This window comes from Hydra viridissima, unplaced genomic scaffold, assembly GCF_058129835.1.
Source record: "Hydra viridissima isolate aposymbiotic clone 2 unplaced genomic scaffold, HvirCarnegie_v1 scaffold_2, whole genome shotgun sequence".
Taxonomy (NCBI): Eukaryota; Metazoa; Cnidaria; class Hydrozoa; order Anthoathecata; family Hydridae; genus Hydra; species Hydra viridissima.
The window spans coordinates 1,411,441-1,432,592 of NW_028324301.1; the positions used below are offsets into that span (position 1 = coordinate 1,411,441).

The window sequence follows — 21,152 nt, forward strand, 5'->3', positions numbered from 1 at the left end:
TTGCCAGGCAAGATGAAGAAAATATCACCTGATATTTTTATGATCTTAAATTGCTTATTTACGTCATTTCAAAAGAAATAAAAATAAGAATCTGTTACATTGAAACTATTTATATTACTTTATTTAATACACATACAAATGAGCATATTTCGTATCATTCATCTCTATCGACGCAAGAATTATGTGTGTACTAAACATTTTTTATAACTGATCTTGGAGCATCTTTTTTTCTATCAATAAGATGTTGCTCTAATATTTCGCTATAGAGTTCGTAGCCCATTAGACGATAAGCTAATGGTAACAAATGAAGAACGATACGGTTTAACGATTCATCGCCATGTGCAAACAAGTTTATACCTAGTTCGTAACCCATACCATAATCACATTCATCGTTAGCAAACTGCACTAGAGTTATGATTTCTTGAAGTTCATCAAGAGCTTCGTTTTTAGCATCATTATTTTCAGCATCAGATATCTTTTTAAGCAACTTCCTCAAATCCTCTAAAATTTTAAAAGTTTGGAGGAAAAAAAAAAAGCAAATATTACGAGATGTAAATAACATTAAGCAACAGTAAAAATGCATCAGAGTTATAGAATAAACGTTTAAATTAATACTCACTTTCTGAACACGGAAGTTCTCTATAGCCAATACCATTTTTATCAACTGGGATTACAAGACCAATCTTGTTGAGACAAATGGCTTTGACTTTTTTTTTCCTTTCGTTGATTTGTTGAGTAATCGCTGCCAAGTTATAACCGTTATCTTTGGAGAACGCCTCCAAATGTTTCATAAACAACTTTATAGACTTAACTTTTTCTGGTTCTTTGGCAGATAAAAGTTCTTTGCAATAAATGCTAAGTACAAGAATACAACATGCTAAGTACAAGAATACAACATGATAACCTTATAGTAGAGAATATTAATAAACGCTAAGTACAAGAATACAACATGATAACTTTATAGTAGAGAATATTAATAAACGCTAAGTACAAGAATACAACATGATAACCTTATAGTAGAGAATATTAATAAACGCTAAGTACAAGAATACAACATGATAACTTTATAGTGGAGAATGTTAATAACTTAAACTTTATAAACATGTAAATAGGAATATAAACATACGCATTCATAAACATTAAAAAAACGCTTACTGAACAGCCGCAAAAATATTATCTCCACAAATAGAGAGGTTGCCATTTATGTTCGACTGATTAGAAACTAAGATCTGTGGAACTTCGTTAGGAGCATCTCTATAATATAAATGTTAATTTATATTTGGTGACACGAAAAAGTGAAAAACTAGAACAAATACTAATCAGTTGGAGATAACTTGAACATATACTTTACCTAAAATATCCTAGATGAAAACCTTTATTGTTTTCTGAAGTCAACAAAGTTATCATCTCAGGAAGATCATAATAATGCCGACCATGCATGTAAAGTTCAGCTTTTGTCAGCTCAATTTCTTTACTAATCTTTCCAGTTATGAAATCATATGGACCTGTAAATGATAGGCCCACTACACCTATAGCTGTTTCTAAAGATAACAGAATAATAATAGTAATATATATATATATATATATATATATATATATATATATATATATATATATATATATATATATATATATATATATATATATATACAGCTTAAATTTAAGTTAACATGAGAAAATCAAAACAATGATAAAATAGTAATAACCTGAATTCTGTTCAGTAAAAGAATAGAAAGTGTAAAAGTCATCAGGAAATTGAACACCCCACTTTGTGGAAAAAATATCAGCAAACTCATATTTTAACTTGTTTTCTAAATGGAATATTTAGAAAGAAATATTTTGTGTGTGACTTGTTGGTGTGATATTTTGTGAAATATGCAGTTTTAATATTTTGTAAATAATACAGGTAAGATATTAGATCCAACAGAAAGTTAAAAAAATAAAAACTATTTACACACATTATGAGTCCCTTGAAGATTGCTTAAAACCTTACTTCACATCTCCTATAATTTTTGGTTCAAGCAATCAATTGCGGTAAAACTTTTGCAACTCAACATCACTAATTTCTACTAATTAATTTTTGACTTGTTTAAAAGCTGTGAATTATCATCAATTATTATAGTGTAAATATCAACATAGAAATTTATAAAATGAATTACTTTTCATTATTATACTTCTTTATAGAGCTTTAGAGAGTTTTAATTTGTTAAACTGAAATATATAAAACTATTTTGGGGCCTTTACATTTTAAAAGCTAAAACTATTATAAATAAAACTTATCAAATAGAATCATACATCCTTCTTTACACCTCCTACATCCTCTTTATTAATAATAATAAAGTAATTCTCAAATGGCTACAAGACGAGATCTTAATTTTTATCAATTATTTTTTGCTGGAAACCCAACTCCACAGATTTTTAAACTCTTTCATATCTCAGAAGTCTCTGTTGTATGTTATTTTACATCTTTATAAACCAGTCTCTGCCATTTTATAATCACTTTTATACTCTGTCATTTTATAATCACTAATAGTTTTTTTTTTTTGAACTTTAAAAGACTAAAACTTTCTATAAAAAAGAAATGTATAAATACTGCTAGGAAAAGTGCTGGGATTCATAATAAAAATAAATGGAAGAAACATAACATACATTTTCCTTTATTTTTTATCTTTTGGATGCAAACTGACCAGTTTGACAGTTTTACTTTCTTATCAATAATTGGCTATGGCATTAAATGATGTGGAAAAAATTTTTTCTTTAGAAATAGGTGACATGATTTGCAAAAAAGATGATAAATTCTTTTGGTTAGATAGTTTGTTACATGAATAATTAACCTCTTTTCCTAAAGGCTTGAAACAATTTCTGTAAAGAACAAGCACAATTTTGTGTATGTTTTGTTTGTTACATTCAGACTTAATAAACCACAAGCAAAATATTGTTACAAATCCACAATATTCTTTAACAACATATGGCATTTTTCTCTTTATCTAAAATCTATATATTTACAGTATTTTATTGCTAAATATTTGATCATTAAAATTTATGTTTATACTTTTCACTAAAACAATAGCTTTAAGATAATTTTTATTAACCAATCAGAGCTAACAACATTTATAGTAGCCAATTATACATCTTTAATCAGAGCTACCAAATTGAGATTAACACTTAACACTATTAAAACATCACAATAAACAATTTAATTTAACTTTAAGTTTTTCAAATAGCTTCCAATTAACTATTTATAAATTTTTGGAGTATAGGTCATCTTTTACAACCAAAAAAGTTATGGCTCGATTGTCTAATCAGGCTGTCAAGTGACTACTTTTTAAAAAAATGAAAAAGAATGATAGTATTTTTTGAGAAAAAATGAAAAAAAAGAGAAAAACTTCAATAAAAAAATAAAAATGACAAACTTCATAAAAAAACAACAACATAAAAAGTCAATAAAAAATAAATGAAAATGACTTTTCCTCAAAACCTTATTACAACTTGTTGATAGTCTACTTGGATTTTTTAAAACCATTGATTAATCTCTGCATTTCACTTTTTCATTTTAAACCAATATTTATTTGCATCTTTTTACTCGCATCTTTTTCTAGATTTTGTTCTTTTTGATCATTTTACTTTTTTCAATTTTTTTGGAGCAATTCCTTGTGTTGTTTCTTTTTATTAATAAGTTCTTCCTCATGAATTTTTTAAAACCTATTTTCTTCAGTTTTTCTTACTTTGTAAATTCTATGAGCATTTTGAACAGCTTGAACAACATCTTTTGCTAATGTATCAACATTATGTGCACCTTGGGAACTTCTTGCATATTCCTTTGATATTCTCAAAGCCATTAATATTTCATCATTTGACTTTACTCTCTCTGAAATCAATGTATTCTTTATATCTGATAAAATTTGCTCTACACTAGCATTTCCATTCTGAAGTGTTAAACAGCTCTTAACAACTTTATGAAGAAATCCATACTTAGTTTTTCCACATTCAGTATTACTTTGGAACACTTTGGCCCAGTAATAGTCTTCTCTTTTTAATTCATTTGTATTTGAATCTAAATACCAGTCTTCTGAGACATTATCTGCTTGGTATAACTTCCATTCATCCTTCAGAAATGATACCTAGAAAAAACCAAGGAAATAATTTTATTCAAAACACCAGATAATGATTTGCAATCATACAAGTATATATAACTGCATTACTTACATATTAAAATCTAACTAAAACTTGAAACTAAAGCAAAAATAATTTTGTGAAAGAACTTTTTGAAAATTTTATTAACACTAAAATTAAATAAAAGCAATTACCTCCCTCTCATTTACAATGTGTGATATCATAGCTGCTATTTTCCCAACTGCATTAACAGTCCAAGGTTTAGATCTCATTTGGGGACCCAAACAAGTCAAGTCTTTTAATAGTTGTGAATCAAGAGGATGTTTCTTTTGTAAGTGTCTAAAAATGACTGTATATTGTGGCATAAAGATGCTAGCATTTTTTTTACATCTTTAGCTGTTGCTCTCCCAAAGAAAAGTGAGGTTAAATATTTTGATACAACTTGGTTTTCTTCTTCTGACCAAAAACAATATAAAAGAATCTTTTTTTTTGCTGAGTGGTAGTTATTTCATCAAACATCAAAGTGAAAGCAGCAGGGCTTGAGGTTATACTGCCACAATGTTGTTTCTCTAATAATGGTCCAAGACCATTTTGACAAATATATGAAGCTTTTTGGGGACTAATTGTAAAAACTTGACAAATCTTACTATCTGGAAATATCCTTTGAAATAGTACTGATGTATTGTCACATTGTCTTAAAGCAAGATCATTCTCAGCAACTTTAAACAGCCACATGCCTTCTGCAGCTGAAATTTTATCATTAGTAGAATAATCTGTTACGATTTTTTTTTCTCCTATAGAGTTTGTTTTTGAATCTATATAAAAATGGCGAGCTGTATTTGAAAATCTATTATCAGACACTGATTTATGTTTTGATTTAGAAGAATGCTAAAAAGAGCTCGAAAAAACTCTGAGCTGTATTTTAACTCACTTTAACATAGTTTACGAACAGCATATTCTGAGTTCTTTTTCTGAGCCCATAGTTTGATTTTGACTTGATTCATATCTAACTTTTCCAACCACACATCAGTCCATTTAACCATTACTAAACTTTACTAAAACTTTACACCTACTGCTTTCTGGTTTACTTAAAAACTAATTTTTCACTTTTATTTCTTGACAATTATAAATATAAAAATAAAATTTCAGAATACAATCATTCAAAAATTATGATAGATAAAAGAATATTATCCCACCAAATAGTATTGATTATTTAAAAAAATTTCTTATATAGTAAACAAAGTACACAATTCCAAAAATTATAATAATTAAATGAAAAACATCTCACATCTTTTATAAGAAATTCCAATACTGAACTTTTCTTGTAAAATATCTTAACAATGAGGAAAACTAAATCTTTAAAAGGTACAAAGTGAAAAATGAAAAAAAAAATGACAATATTGAAAAAATTGAAAAAAAAAAAAAAAAAAGAAAAAAAATGACATAAAAAAAAAGACCAATAAAAAAATGAAAAAAAATGACAACTTGACAGCCTGTCTAATGAAGAAAAGTTAGGAATTTTAATGGTTAAATTAAAGGACTTCTTTATACTTTTCTTATAAAAGAGATGCCATTTTTCTCTTTCTCTCCTCTTTGAAGGAGAGAAGATCTTTCTAAGCTCTTAAAATGAAAGAAGCTCCTTCTAAGAGAAGAGAAAGAAAACAATTTTATGTTTATTTTGTTATTAGTTGTATGTTTATTATGAAATTTGAACATCATTTTCTCTGGTTGAAATGATGTTTGAATTCTGTAAATTAACATACCCATAGACAGTTTCAACTACTAGCTTTGCATTTGTATTTCATATGTGAGGTATCAAACAAACTTTTGAACGAGTTATTGAGTAAAATGAAAAGTGTATAACATAAAAAAAGAGCACAGAAAAAAAAGATAAACTGACAATTTAGAAGTTGACAACTGCTTTCCTAAAATTGGTTTGTAACAATAGATTTTTTAGTATGGAATACCTATTGTTAAAAACCTTGCAACACGATTAAAAGGGAGAAATGGATTACCTGGATTAAGCTTTCTCACTTTAGCCAATGGTGCATTCTAAATAATAATTCATGTTCTAAATAGTATACATATTTTAAGTATATGCATTCTAAATAATATACACTTCTAAATAAGATAAACATAAATAAGATAAAGAAGAAAACAAACATAAAATACTACTCTTACCCTCAAACACATGAATCATAAAAACGTAATTAAAAAAATTATTTCAGCTTTTTGTTTTCAAAATACTAAATCTACTATCTTTTTCTAAATTTACATAAGATATCACTGGGTTGATTATATAAAACACACTTTGCATAACCATGTATATACTTGGCATCAAACAAGTTGTTTTAGATTTCTGAAAACATTTTGAAACCATAAAACACTAGCCTTATTTTATCAGTTGTTTACCACTGATACAACAGTTTTTTTCCTTAAATCTTATGAAATTTAAAAATAAAATTATGCAACTAATTTTTAACAAACAAATTTGCTAGTTTATAAATATGCTCTTTGTCCCACAGGAAAATGGCTAAACACAAATGAAAAGGACTTCAAGTAATACATGAGGTTGCACCAGTTTCCATGACTATCCTACAAAAGGTTTCTGATTCTCCAAAAAACATGTACGTTTATTTGCATCTTATGGTGGTACCAAGCTTAAGAATCAAAAGATACCACTAAATCTTTTTGAAGTTAGCAAAGCTAAAATGCATTTGGTACAGCATCTTTTTTTTTTTTTTTTGCATGCTTTTAAAAAAAGCAAAATCACACCTCAGTACATGCTATTTTTTTACTTCCAATTTTTCTTTTTTTTTCTTTAGTCTCAACTTCGCCTTCTTCTGGGACTTTCCCACCAGTTTTTTCTGTCACTCTACTGCTTCTCCTCGACATTTTAGTTTACTTACTAAAAGTTATAAGTTATTCTGTACTAAAATATAACATACAAAAGAACATGTAATCCTCACTTTCTGTAAAGTTATACAAGATATCTGGCTGTAAAAACAGTGGGTACGGATTAACTATTACCTTGATAAGTAATCTACTGTATTTTCTAATTCGTATCGACTTCAGGTGTCAAAACTACTCGGTAAAGAGTACGATGTTTCAAATTCCATATCATGGAGTCCATAGCAACATAAAGTCCCGTGAGACTTCTTAAGTAAACAAAAAGGGTTAAATGTTTTTAATACAATATCTATTTACGTCCATGAGTTCGAGCTACTGCTATAAGGTATTTTGTTGCTCTGGTAGCTTAAAGCATAAAAAAATATATTCTATTTTCTCTCTTTTAATTTCATTTTGTTTACTTAAATTGATTACATTTGTGATCTTGACGTTCTTACTGTTTATCAATGCTATTGACTACATAACATTCTTTCATCATATAGGGTTGTCAATTTTAATGTTTATTTATCACTTTAAAAGTTTAATCAATTTGAAATTAAGGTTTATATCACGTGTAAAATTTAATTTAAAAGTGATAATTCTCACATATTTTTTATTTTCTTTGACTCTCTCTTAAGTATTGCTAGCAAGTGCTGACAAAAACCTATTATACAAGATCTTAGACAGATTTTAAACTCGATTTTAAAGATCAAATTTTTTCTTTTTTTATTAAAGTAAAGAATTTTTCTACAAACAATTTGCAGATAGTTTAGACCATAAAATTCAGTTTGACACTAGAAATTCATTTATAATTTAAGAGAACTAGCTTTTATACTGACAAATCCAAAGCTCTAGTTTTTTTAAATTTACGATATACAAATTAATTTTTTTTTGTATATTTAACATAAAAAAAATCTAAAGCATTAAAGCTAAAACTTAGTTTTAGAAAAACTTGGTTTTAGAAAATATTGGTTTTAGAAAATATTGGTTTTAGAAAAACTTGAAAGCTTCTTTCAAATGTAACATGGTAAAATGAAACTCAAATTTTTTCATAATCAAAAACAAAAATAAATATTTGTAACCTTTTTACCCTCCTCTTCAACCCTTAGAAGTAAATGGTTCATCTTCTTCCGAGGGAAGTTTTGAAATGGTTGCAAAGTTTAGAGTTATCTCATTCAATTCATAATAGTAGAAGGTAAATTCCACCTTTTAAACCTTCATAATTTTTGTTTATACTTTTATATGGTCATGTGATCTGCAACTTCTGTTTCCTAAACATATTTAGATTTAAATATTATTATTGGTTTTTAGCTATTGCTGTATTTTTATTATTATTGCTAGTATTTGAAGTTGTTTTTATATCCTATGATTTCATTTTCAGAGATTTTTCCAATGGATATTTAATTGCAGAGATTTTTTCTTGGTATTATCCTCAAGAAATTGAAATGCATATGTTCCAAAATGGAACATCTATTGAATCGAAGATTGGTAACTGGGCTTTGCTTCAAAAGGTAATCTCTTTTAAATTTTATCTATTTGTGGATTTTTTTTTCTGTGATATGATTTAAGTTAAAAGAACTAAAGTTTTCTTTTATAGTTTAGCATTATTCTGATTTAACAGTAGCATTATTCTGATTTGAGATAAGTGCTAGAAATTTTTTTTGTGTTAGAAATAATTCTTGTTCATATGTTAAATACATATATCAAATAAAAATGCATTTAATATGTATAGAAAAATATACATTTCAAAGATATAAAATATTATTAAATATTATAAGCAAATTCAATCTCCTTATATCACCTAGACTGTTATGAGTATGCATTAGAGTGTCCCTTCAAATCTTATGATTTGAAGGGACTTTAAATTCAAGAAAAACTGAACTATATCGAACTTTTCTAACTTTTTTTTTAATTATTGTATTCACCTGTATCATGTAAAAGCCTGTTTTGTTCAAAATGTGGCAATTTACATCAGGTTTTTAAAAATATGCAAGAAAAAATATATATTGCATTTATGACACATGGTATCAAAAACTAAAAATCATTTCAAAACAATATGCAATTTTTTTAGAGAATTTAAAGGAAAAATGCTTTTAATTTTATTGATTTTTTTAAATTCTTTTTTCTATTGTAATTGGTCAATTTAATTCTATTCATTAAAAAAAACACACTTTGTTTACCATTATAAATTATCCTATCAATGAATTTGCTAAAAAACACTTGTCACAGTGGAAATTTTTTTTTTCCTTAAACTCTGTGAGAACTTACAGGTTTTGGTCATCACAGTATCATTTTGCCTGTCCTCAAAAACATAGTGGGTTTGATCTTGTGTGTTTTGAAAGTGCATATGACAATCATCTTTGATTTGAAATATGTAGTTTTAGAAATAATAGTTTGGGCAAAGGCTGGGTTTAGAGATTTCATTCAGAAGGGGACATAATTAGGTATAAACTATTGGGTTGTTGCATAATTATTGCTTTTTTTCATCAAATTTTATTCAATAGAAATAGTAAAAATATTTAAAGAATAGATGGTTTAATTATCATTCTAGAGCGTAGTCGCCATCCACTTTAAGAACTGTTTCCCATTTGCTTTGCAGACGATCGATCCCTTGGGCGAAGAAGTCACAGTTCTTGAATGCAATCTACGCTTGACATAGGTTGCTTAGTCATCTAAATCGTCGTAAATTTTGTTCATTTGTCAGTTTTTTAACGAGTGATTGACTTAATTTCTGTGAGCAGCTTCCATCCTTTATTGACAATTAATTCAACGACACGACGACATACAACATGAGGACCGGCTTTATCGTAGTTGAAGGTGATATGGTAGTTGTTTCGCCTCGATTGCAGGGCAAAGGTGGTGAAGCTGAGTCAGATAAAGTTAGTTGTTAATGTTGAACTTGGTTTTTTTTCCGTTATTCACCACTGTTGACAGTCATTATTGTCATTCCACCATTAACAGTTACTGTTTGAGATGATTTTCCAGTAAATGGTTCCGCTTCTGTCCCACCATACACGCCACGTAGCCTTCTTACAATCGACATCTTTTGGAAATTATTTTGGAGAAACTCCTGGCGACACAGAACCTTTCTTTCTTTTCACTTTTTTGAAGAGTAGTTATGATTCATCACTCGCAACAAAATTCTTCAGAAACAGAGTTTGTTGGTTTCGTTGCAATATTTCGGTAAAAATGCGGAGATTTCGGCTTTTTTGTTGTTGAGTAGTTCTTGGGGAATCCGTCCACCCAATTTCCACACCGTTCTGAGCTTTATGAGACGATCGTGAATTGGTTGACATTGAAGTTATGGGCTAGACTATTTGTTGTCAGACTTTCGTCCTCTCCCACAGCCACTAAAAGGGCTTAGACGTCAAAATCCAATGGTCGTTCTCTACCTTATTCATTTACAAGGCATGTGTCTTCCGTTTTGAACCTCTTGAACGATCTTTCAACTTGGCTTTTAGCGATTGTTTCCTGGCCGAAAAGTTCGTTGAGATCGCGAAGTGTCTACTTAAATGTCTAAATAGCTACAGTTTTTGCCTTCCATCCTTTCTCAAAGTTGTACAGCATAACTTGGCGATTTTGAGTATGATTTCTAACATGCATTTTTATTAACTACAGCAAATAGAGAAAATCATTTTAAAAAAGCGCACAAAAGACAAATTGTTTTAACGAAAAAAGGCGCGAAAAAAGCCGCAATAGTTATGCATTAACCCAATAGTTGATGAAAAATTTTTATCAAAATGTTTTTTATACCTTTTTAAAACTTTTATAAAATTTTAGTCTAAAAAATTTCGAATATTTCTATTTAACATCTTTATTGAGAATTTTACTGAACTGTTGAACTGAGTTGAAAAAAAGAATTTAGATTTTAAGTTAAGAGAATGCAAAAACAAGAGTGAAACTTCGACAGCCTGGCTGATACATGAGTTTGATTATTAACCTAAAATCTATATAACAGGGAAAGAGTTTTCTCTGTAACTTTCCTTTGTAAACTTTGTAAGTTGAACTTTTTTTGAGTTTTAATACCTGCTCAGATGAAATAAAAAGAAAAAAAAAATTAACTTTAGAAGTTACTCTTGATAATCTTGTTGAAGCTACTTTTGTAGTAGCAGCAAGTTGCAATATTGAATTTTGTCCTCACGTGACATTAGTATCAGCAAAACCTACCAAGCTTAATGTTTACATCTATAAAACTAATGCATCTCAGTTTCAGAAATGGTTGTTCACTTGGATAGAAAACTTTGTCAAGAAAAATATAGAAAGCTTAAAAAAGCTTTAGCTCATGATAGAATTATAGTTTTATGTATCAGCAGCCCACAGTGTAAATCTTGCTGTTGTTTAACAAGCCAGTGGATTTGAAGAGTTTCAACTGAGTTTATACAGCTTCTAGAAGATTTTAAACAGGCATTTGTCTGTTGCTATGATACTACTAGCAGTAACACTGTATGTTAAAGATAATTGTTTATGAAACTGAACAAACCAATTTTGTGAATGTTGTACAGATACCATGTATATTAAATGCACATATTACATAGTAGAACAATTTAAAATGAAAGGTCCCCAAGAAGATGGCATAAGAAATTGAAAAACAAATGGCCTTATATTCAAATTATCACAGAAAGAAACTGAAAACATTGATGCCTACAGGTCATAAAAAATGAATAACTTTTAGTACCTAAACCTGTAATCGGTGGTTTTTTATTTGGTTTTTAAAGACCATAAAAAGGTTAGAAGGTAGAGTCTCTTAGTTTTTGGGAATTTTTTGGAACACTTTTGCATGTATGCTTATATAACCTCAATATACTATTCTAATATCAATCCATTTAAACATACATATCAAGTAAATAGAGTAACATCACAGAAACATACGAAAAAAAAGACTTGAATGTGTTACTTTTGATTTAAAACTTGAAGCCAAATTGGCTTGATGCTTGTAGAAGATTTTCCCAGATTGTACAAGTCAAAGAAAATATTTGATCCTAATCTTGTGAAATCAGTGGCTTTTCAGTCACATGAGGATTCTGAAGTTACAAATGGCTCGAAGTCACAAGGGGCCACAAGTGTATACCTTTTTAAATTAGGTGAGCCTCATTACAAGAGACCAAATAACTTGTTTTGTCTGTGGTTGGAACAGATGAGAAGTTAAAAATAGCATCGTTTTTCAAAAAATTAACAATTAGCTGGGCCCATTGACTGTCAGATGACCAAGTTGTTTGCAGTCTTCCTCTTTGTAGAAATTGAAGATTCTGCTTATTGAAATAAATATCCACAAAAACAGAAACAAAGTTCGGCTTTACTTATTATGCTGTTGTGAAAGTTCAAATTATTCTTTTAGAGCCCTGGTTTGGTGGCTAACTTTGATAAGGTTTGTAACGAACCTACTGGGAAGTGCGTGGCGCATGTCCGCAAAACAAGAGTGTGCAAAGATCAAGGCACCTATTTTACATGCTCTTTATGTCTTGCAAGAGGAGAAAATATTGGTCTGAGGTATCAACTCTTACCATACTCAGCCGTTACTGAAACTGCACTCTATTTATGTAATTTGCAAGCCGCTTCCAGTAATATAAGTACCAAAAACTCCGTTTGTACAATCGAAAACTATTTGAATACCAACAATGCTGCGTTCAAAATTGAACAGCTATTCCTGCCCTTGTTAATTGAAACTGCTGATGAGTGAAGTGAAACAACAATTCAACAATTAAAATCTTTTATGATTCTAGTTGATTATTTATGACAGCTTAGATAATATTAGGGCCATTCAGTCACATACCCCTAGGCCTAATTAGCGAAAGTAGAGGTACGAAAAGCACGACTTAACTAACGATAAAAATATCTTCTCTCCTTCCTCTTACTATCATACCCTCAACACTTATATAACTCAAGTTCTTGAATTTTTGTTTAAATATATGTTTAGTAGACAATCAACGATTTAATGGCAAAGTTTTTGAAGTGAATCTCTTTTTATTCTTAAATCTCAATATAAAAATGTTTTCCGGTTTGTTTCTTGTTTTTTAATCTATGGTTATGGAGCTTTTTTATCCAATGAAAATGCCAAATGTGCAATAATTGAGGGTTTTACGACATTACGAATACTTTTTTATCTCATAAAGCGAGTAAATAGTTTGAGCATATTTCAGAAAATTATCGTTGATGAGAAAGTTAAAGAGAAAGAGAAATGTTTTCAGTATTAAAGTTGATTACATGATATCATCTTTTTTGTTTTGCACGACACAAATCTAAAAAGATACGCCTCATTTAATTATAATTGTATAAATTCTTTATGCTGCTATTAACTGCCCAAAAGCTTTACATAATTTTATACTTGAGGAGATTATCCTCTTTGACTTACGTCGTCTCCTTAAAAGGAAAAAAATCTTAAATCTTTCTGAGAATGCAGCAACAAAAAAACGAGAGAAATAATGATGCTTGTTTATAACTCGTTCGGTCACCTTCGAAAACATACAATGGTGCGCAGCATACAATGCTCTCCGGCATTTAATAATTGTGTCTCTTTAAATATGTTAAGCTACGGTATTTATAGAATCAAAAAAGTTGTTTACGAAAGTCTTTAGTTATCATTAATCTCTATGTTATTGTTTTTCAAGTTAATTCGCAAAACTTCTCCCGGTGTAAATTCGTACTCATCTAAAATTCTAGACATTTTCTTCGCAGCGTCTAAAGGCTTTTCTAATGTGTTACTCTCTACGGATTCTCTGATCGATTGACATAAATCTTCGTTAGGACATTCTTCCGCAATTTTTCTGCATCTATTTGTATCGAGAAGGTTTGGCGTAAAGTGAAGGACACGTACTGTCGGATTTTCTTTTGCAAAGATCTGTCCAAACATATCGAAAGCGCTTGTTGCAATGTTCGACAAACCTAGGTACTGGGAGGGCGTTGCACTCTCCATCCTAGCAGTGTGCACAACGGTTTTCTTTGAGAAAGGGAACATTTTACATACCTGCGTTGTAAGAAACATTCGCGAAGTAATATTTAAGCGCCAATAATCTTCCAGCTCGCTTAGATTTTCGTTTTCCATTAACGTTTTGGATATATCTCCTAGTGTCGAAGTATTGTTTACCAAAACAATGTGCTCATAATCCTGATCATTTTTGGCTACCAAATCATCTAAAAACTTTTTCGTTTCTTGCAAGTTCATCAAATCGATGCATTCTAAAACAACGTCTATTTTCCTGTGCTTCAAAAACTGTCTCATTTTTTTTCCTGAAGTTTCATTAAGCGCGTCCATGTCTTTGTCAACCATAATGACTTTCGATCCGGAGAATGCTTGAGCAAATATTCCTTGATCTTGGAATGCCAAACCGGCGATAGATCTTCCCAATCCGTGTCCTGCGCTCGTGACAATGACCAAGAATTTTCCTTTTACTAGACGGATTCTTTCAAATGACTTCTTTTTTAATTGGCTCCAGTTGAATGTTGATTTTGAGGGATCAAATGTTGTGCTTATTGAACTGACTGAACCTTGTCGCTCTCTTGTTTCTGTCGGTTTATGATCAGATGTGTGTGACATTTTATTCGATGTTCCATTTGCAGAAACTTTTCTCTCGGTCATCTTTTTCTTTCTTTAGTAAGCCACAAATTTTTTTATAGTTATTTTACTTTGCCCCGTTCCAGCTTTTATTTATTTTAATGCAGATTTTTAGGTTTTTTTTTTTTTTTTTTTGAAGAAAAGCTTTTTTTTTTGCTGAAAGCTTTTGGCAAACAACTTAACAGCTCCGCACCACTTCCTTTAATAATCTATGTTTAAAGTAACTCTTCTTGCTTAATCTTCATTAATGCCCAAAAACGATTCCTTATTATGAATTCGTATCAATAGTTTATTAATAATCTATTTAATTATGTAACCCCCTGTTTGATATTTATAATCGATCTTTAAGAATCTGTTTACAAAGGTCGTAGTTTAACTGCTTCAACTGTTGGTGCTTTTTGTTTGTAAGCACGTGAAAATGCATATTTCATACCTTCAATTATGGAAGTATTTTTTTTTTCCCATTGTTTTATCATTGGTTATTTTGTTTTTTTCATTATCATAAACCTCGTTATTTTTATGTCACGGGAGTTTTCAAACAACACTATCATATCTATTGAGTTATCTTCAACTCATTGTCTAGAAATTCAACAAAAGAATTTTTTTTTAAACTGGTGGCACTTAGATTACGTTCGTCGGACAATTATAAGACGCGCATCTCATTTTTAATTTATTCGAAAGAGCGCCGTTGCCACTACTAAAATCGATTGATTAGATTTAGGAAAAATGTATGGCATTTTAGGGTCACCTAATTTAGACTCGCTTCTTTTATTGTCTTAAAGTTTCGAAACAAGTTATCTCCCGTTAAGTTAATGCAACATTTTTATTCTTTCTGGATCAATCACGAGCATTTAATAACAGGCGCAGAGAAAAATCCATCTTACTATCTTCATTAGTAAATGAACCGATTCAAAAAATTTTAAAGTGATTGCCTTAATTTTTTATAAAATAGCAGCTTCTCGATTTTTTAATCGACAAGTGCAATTGTTGAAAAAACAGCAATCTATCTCACATAGATTGGTGATCTGGCACTCAGTTCTTTATGCAATATCACATATCGCAGCTTACAAGCATATCATATCACAGCTTACATGCATCACATTCCACAGCCATAGCGACATAATACAATTTCTTCATCTCAAAATCTTTCCCGTTGAGCAAAATCGAGGTTCCAGAAGAATAGATACCAATTAGTCTCTAAATAAACTTCTGAAAATAATTGTGCTGACAATTATCAATCTAAGGAGATTTTGTCTTGAAATGCTGTCCCTTACTTACCTTCATAAAATCCACTTGTTAGCGATAAGTTTCCAGTTGTAATTTTGCGTCTTAAAAAAAAAAACAGCTTGCACTTAATTCACAAACACTTTTTAAAAATTGGATTACTAAATGGATAGGTATCATGATAGGTATCATGGCCGAAGAAAAAATACAAATAAATTTGATGTAATAACATTTGCAGGTTTTTCTTTCGTGAGCAATTTGTATCTTTATTTTAAATCTCGTGCATTCATTTTTAGAAAGAGACAGAAAAATTGCCTCTCAAAATCCAATAACATGACAGACTTTTGAGATTTTCTTTATATTTGTTAAGCAATATTTAATCTCTTTAGTTCTTTAATCGTCAGAAGCTTGATATTCCTAAAGAAGAAACAGAAGCAACCATTCACTGCAAAGCTGGGGCTGCTGCGTTGCTTGTGCAAAGGATATACATGATTTTAACCCATCGCAGGTTTATTATTATTATTTTTAGATTTTGTTGTTTTAAATTTTAAATTTGTATAGATAATTGCTTTAACTTTTTTAAAGAACAGGTTTATATTAAAGAGAAAAATATGTCTCATGTCTTGGTTTTTTAGTTTAAAAAAAAAGAAGCAATTTACAGTCTTATATTCAATTGTATTCCACAAGTTAAAAGACGCTATGAACATTTTGTACTCATTGATGTTCTAAATACTTCTGTTTTCGTCTTTGCTTTTTATAAAATGATTTTTAGTTTGCCGACTTTTTTGGAAACAGACGTTGACTTTTCTGATAACAGCTATCAACAAAAACTTCCTTTTCACGCAAGATGCACTGCTTCAAAGGTATCGGTGTAATCTGCTAACTTTTTATTTATTTCAGGGCATAAAATAATATATGATACTACAGATTTGTATGATAGTATCATTATATTATGATGCTTTATAAAAGTAATATTAGTAAGAAATGTGTGAGGATGATGCTATGGTGGATTTTTTTTTTAGATCTTTAGTGAGAAATTTATTTGATTTTTTTTTTTTTCCTTTTCGTTTTTAGGCAATAAAGAATAACATTTCCGATACCGAATTGTACGTTGACAAGGACACCATAGCTTGCAGCAAAAAAGTATAGATTATTTTGATGTAGTAGTTAAAGAGTGTAATCGAGATGAACTGATTAATTTTACTCTGTTTTCAGGCAGAAGATATTGTACGTTTACACATCAATAACCGTCACTTGCAAAGGATTGAAGATCCAGGTTTAAAATTTTTCCATCAAGTTTTCTTATTCTATAATTGCTTACAATATTATTACATATTATTATTATTACATATTATTATTATTACATATTATTATTTATTACATATTATTATTTATTACATATTATTATTATTACATATTATTATTATTACATATTATTATTATTACATATTATTATTATTACATATTATTATTATTACATATTATTATTATTACATATTATTATTTATGAGACTGCTAATCTGATATCCGAGGTTGCTTAAACTTAAATTTATAAATGTTAAGTTTTGAAAAATGATGTTTGTCAATTTACGTTGTTTTTGTATTCAGATAGGTTTGGTATAAAGCCTACGTTAGGTCAAAGAAGTCCTCGTAAACGAATCGTTGTTGATCCGAATGAGTATCAAGAATCTTCAAATCACGCATTTTCAATAAACGATTGTTTTCCACCTGTTTCTAAACCAACTGAAGGTTGGTAATCTCGCTTATAGAATATAAATTATTGGTTTTTAAAATTATTATATACCATATCATTGATTTTTAAAATTATTATTTACCACGTTGTTGATTTTTAAAATTATTTGAGCGAAGACATTTATGACGAACCTTTTGTTTCAGAAGCAAAAAAGACGCATTTGAATGAAATACACGTGAAGCAGCATTTGTTGGTTTCATCCCTATCGGCGTGTGGATGATTTGATGAGAAAGTATTTTTTGCAAAATTTTTGATAAATTTAAATTGATATATTGCTGCTTAAGGGTTTCATTGAGATTTTTTGATTAAAAATTTGTTATTTCACAATAGTTAAATAACAATGATTACAATTAAACGGCTGAGTGAGAAAAAAAATAATAATAAAAAAATACGAAAAATAAACTGAGATAAATATATCTTTTATACGCTTATTTAACAAAGTTGCCATTCAGCTACATAATGGCTATCTTAGTTTATTTTTCGTATTTTTGGAATATTATCCTTTCTTCACTCAGGTGTTCAATTGAAAATTTAATGGAAACTTTCAGACGCCCATGCCTTGAAATGTTCTTGCACGTGCCTGCCGTGAAGTTTAATAACTTTTTTAAAAAGTTCACATCGAACCTCTCAAGTTGTTGAAAACGAAGTCACACTTAATTGTCATTTTAAAAACACATTTGAAAAGTTGTTTGGGTTAGCAGGGCGTATGTTGTTTAGACTAGCAAGGCGTATGTTTATAAAAAGATAAAACGAGCTTTTGTTTTATTTTCACTAAGCAATTTTTTTTTATTGACTTTAGAATATACAAACGATTATATAGCTTAAAATAATATATTTATTCAATAAATGTAAACAATAATCTATATAAGTAACAATTAAAGACAAAGTAATCTCGTCCAGTGAGCAGACGGTTGTTTTATGTTGAGCAGGTTTTACTAAAAGTAACGAGCCCTTTCAACAAAACATCACAAATTCCCACTTGATTTAACGTTTAATGATTTTAAAATCTTTAAACGTTCATCAAGTGGGAATTTTTAAAAGCTTATTATTTCCGGATGAAAAAAAATCTTATATTTTTTACGTCGTACTTTTAGTACACATTCATCAACTTAAAATATTTTTACTGAGACGTTTAATGCGGGCAAATTGGCATCGATAATTAAATAAAGAATTCATTTCAATTTTTTAACAAAATTTCGAAAGCTCGCTAAAATTTAGTCGCCTTCGGAGAAAGAACTATAGAGCCCATACTTGCTTCTTGATGTACCTGAAAGGTTTTTAAGGAAAGTAATTGCAATTCGAGAAAAAAATTTAAGTGGGTTCAATTTTGAACATTCGCGAGCGTAGGGTATTCTTCGTTTTCTGTGTAGGCAAATTTCTTATTCGCTATTTACATTCTTGATGTTTTCTTTTTTTTTTATGGTCCTTAAAATTAATGTATTAAATAATCTACTTAGGCAATTTTTTATTCGAGTCAAAATTATTTTTTCGAATTCTGTAAACTCTGATTAACTCAAACCTTTGGACGTGCTATATTCTTGCGCGTTTATGTATAAAACGATTATTTAACAATAAGCTCAAATAATGCCAATTCATAAAATATTGACTGTCAATGCTAAAAATGTCGACAGTAATTTATCTACTTAATTTAGAGTGATAGAGTTCTCAGACAGCTTATTTTTTCTTTTAAAGCTTTTTTTTTTAAAGAAAAGTTCAGTCGATATGTAAAGTGTAAAGCATCAAAATGGAAATACACAAAAGGCAAATGTAAAATAATAGAGATTTCTGATTTCCTAAACAGAACCTTGACGTACAGATGTATGAGATTTTTAAAAAAAGGAAAAAAAATAAGAGAGTTATATGTTGATTGAGAATTGAAGAATCTAAAATATCCTAAAGAATATTTTACGTACCAGTTTCCCTCTTTTTTAAAAGTTAATGATTTTAGTGTGGAATGTAACCAATATTTAAACGGTGATCTGATGTTGGCAGGTGTTTACGACATTTACAAAGCAAGAACAAAAACCAACGCTTTTTTAAAAGAGGAAATCAAATGCCTATTTCCAATATAAATAACTGATAAAAACCAAAGTCCATAAAACGACATGTAACGAAATCGCTGCTCTACCATTATGTACATTATTGTAATGTATTGCAATACTTTGCGGTGCTTCTGTTTTCTGTTAAGACAAAGAGGCAGAGAGTTAGTATGATCATTCTTACCATTAAAATGGTTTTAATTCAATCCGGAAATTTATGCACAATAACGTATTGTACGTGATAAACATTGCTCAAATAAAATAATAACAAATAAACGTCAGAAATAACTAGTGTTTCAAAGATTAGACTAGTTACACTGCATTAAAGTTTTCCCCAAAAGTTCTTAAAAGACTTTATTCATGTGTAATCTTTTTCAAGCTGTTAATAACCAGGATAATTGCAGTACTTTTGTTGAATCAATCATTTTGAGAATTTACATTTGCATTATATTTGTTTGTCAATATGAAAAATCTTCCCTTTATTTATTGACTTATAATTTTTTAAACTGCTGATACAGCAAATGTAAATTCTCAAATGATACTCCAATTTTGGGAATTATTTAATTAAATTTTGCTAAGTACAACTTAAAATGTAAGCAAAATTTGAGCGGAAATAAAACTTTTCAATTGTTTTAACATTTGATTACATTCAAAAAAGCAGAAAAACCAGTTTTTTCACCTAACTATTACTGATTTTCTGAAACATCAAAAATAAATCTGCAAAAATGTATTAGCTGTGTCTGAAATCTAAGTTTGATTTAAAACTTTTATTAAACATAGAATACAAACAAAAATGAGCCACTGTAGCTGCCATTTTTGATGATTCAATGCTTTACTAAACTAAAACGATAACATTCGAGTGGAGGATGTTTTTTAAAAAGAAGTATACCACTAAAACTAATGTCAATAAAATAATTGCAATCTACCTGGATGCAAAATGCAAAAAAGAGGTTCAAATACTAAACAATTAAAATGGTTAGGATCGCAAATCCTGTTTTATGCATAACTATTGTTGATGTATACTTAGTAGTAGAAACTAGATGGTCAGAAGTGATCAATGAATACTTTTCGCAGGCTTTAAGTGGATTTAAGTAATGTTTGATTGACAAAGATTTAGATTTTTCTTTATGGTTTGTATGCAATCAATGGATCCTATTTACTAAATACTTACAAAAGCGGAGCTTTTGGAGCAATAAAGTGTCATTTCTCGTTAAAAACTTTTATTCATCTATGCTTTTAGCTGATGCATAAATGCAAAAAAATTTACACTCAGACAAGTTGAGAGGATGAATAAAGTTCTGGGCAACTTACTCCATTTTGCCTTTAGAGCTCAGAAAAGACTTTTCCTATTAAGAAAAAATATATATTTCCAAATTTTTACAGAATAGTTGGTAAATTAATACCTTTTCCTCAACAGGAAAGCCACCTATTTACACCTAATATACAGAATGATAGATAGTTAATAAAAGGCTTGAGAAAAAAAAATCTTGAAAAAAAGCCCTCATCCAGCAGAACGTAAAATTCTTACTGAAAAACCAGAAACCCTGAAAATTGAGACAAAGGCACTGAACATATCCAGAATTTT

General features: G+C 29.3%; 3 protein-coding genes across 11 annotated transcripts; 1 reads left to right on the forward strand and 2 right to left on the reverse strand.

Annotated features, from left to right (window-relative positions):
* Nucleotides 1–94: 94 nt before the first annotated feature.
* On the reverse strand, nt 95–7,278 carry LOC145181983 (histone PARylation factor 1-like). Of its 6 annotated transcripts, none has more exons than XM_090078418.1 (8): nt 7,144–7,263; nt 6,889–7,045; nt 6,129–6,165; nt 1,707–1,811; nt 1,352–1,541; nt 1,156–1,254; nt 620–855; nt 95–501 (listed from the first exon to the last, which is right to left on the reverse strand). In XM_090078418.1, exons 2-8 carry the CDS (start codon nt 7,006–7,008, stop codon nt 191–193), a joined length of 1,098 nt encoding a protein of 365 aa, XP_089934544.1. In that variant the 5' UTR covers nt 7,009–7,045; nt 7,144–7,263; the 3' UTR covers nt 95–190. The 6 variants fall into 6 exon arrangements, with proteins under 6 accessions (XP_089934544.1, XP_089934545.1, XP_089934546.1 ...); XM_090078419.1 differs by having other exon boundaries at nt 6,889–7,021; nt 7,144–7,232; XM_090078420.1 differs by lacking the exon at nt 6,889–7,045 and having other exon boundaries at nt 7,144–7,278.
* On the forward strand, nt 7,224–18,434 carry LOC145182015 (spermatogenesis-associated protein 4-like). 4 transcript variants are annotated; one of them, XM_090078425.1, is made up of 10 exons: nt 7,224–7,348; nt 8,112–8,197; nt 8,384–8,513; nt 16,165–16,283; nt 16,548–16,638; nt 16,850–16,918; nt 16,991–17,051; nt 17,384–17,524; nt 17,672–17,760; nt 18,044–18,434. In XM_090078425.1, the coding sequence occupies exons 2-9, from the start codon at nt 8,118–8,120 to the stop codon at nt 17,746–17,748; spliced, it is 768 nt and encodes a 255-aa protein (XP_089934551.1). In that variant the 5' UTR covers nt 7,224–7,348; nt 8,112–8,117; the 3' UTR covers nt 17,749–17,760; nt 18,044–18,434. The 4 variants fall into 4 exon arrangements, with proteins under 4 accessions (XP_089934551.1, XP_089934553.1, XP_089934550.1 ...); XM_090078427.1 differs by having other exon boundaries at nt 17,675–17,760; nt 18,044–18,251; XM_090078424.1 differs by lacking the exon at nt 18,044–18,434 and having other exon boundaries at nt 17,672–17,819.
* On the reverse strand, nt 11,795–15,664 carry LOC145182896 (sepiapterin reductase-like). The gene has a single exon (XM_080058174.2). The coding sequence runs from the start codon at nt 14,573–14,575 to the stop codon at nt 13,571–13,573; it is 1,005 nt and encodes a 334-aa protein (XP_079914300.2). The 5' UTR covers nt 14,576–15,664; the 3' UTR covers nt 11,795–13,570.
* Nucleotides 18,435–21,152: the final 2,718 nt, after the last annotated feature.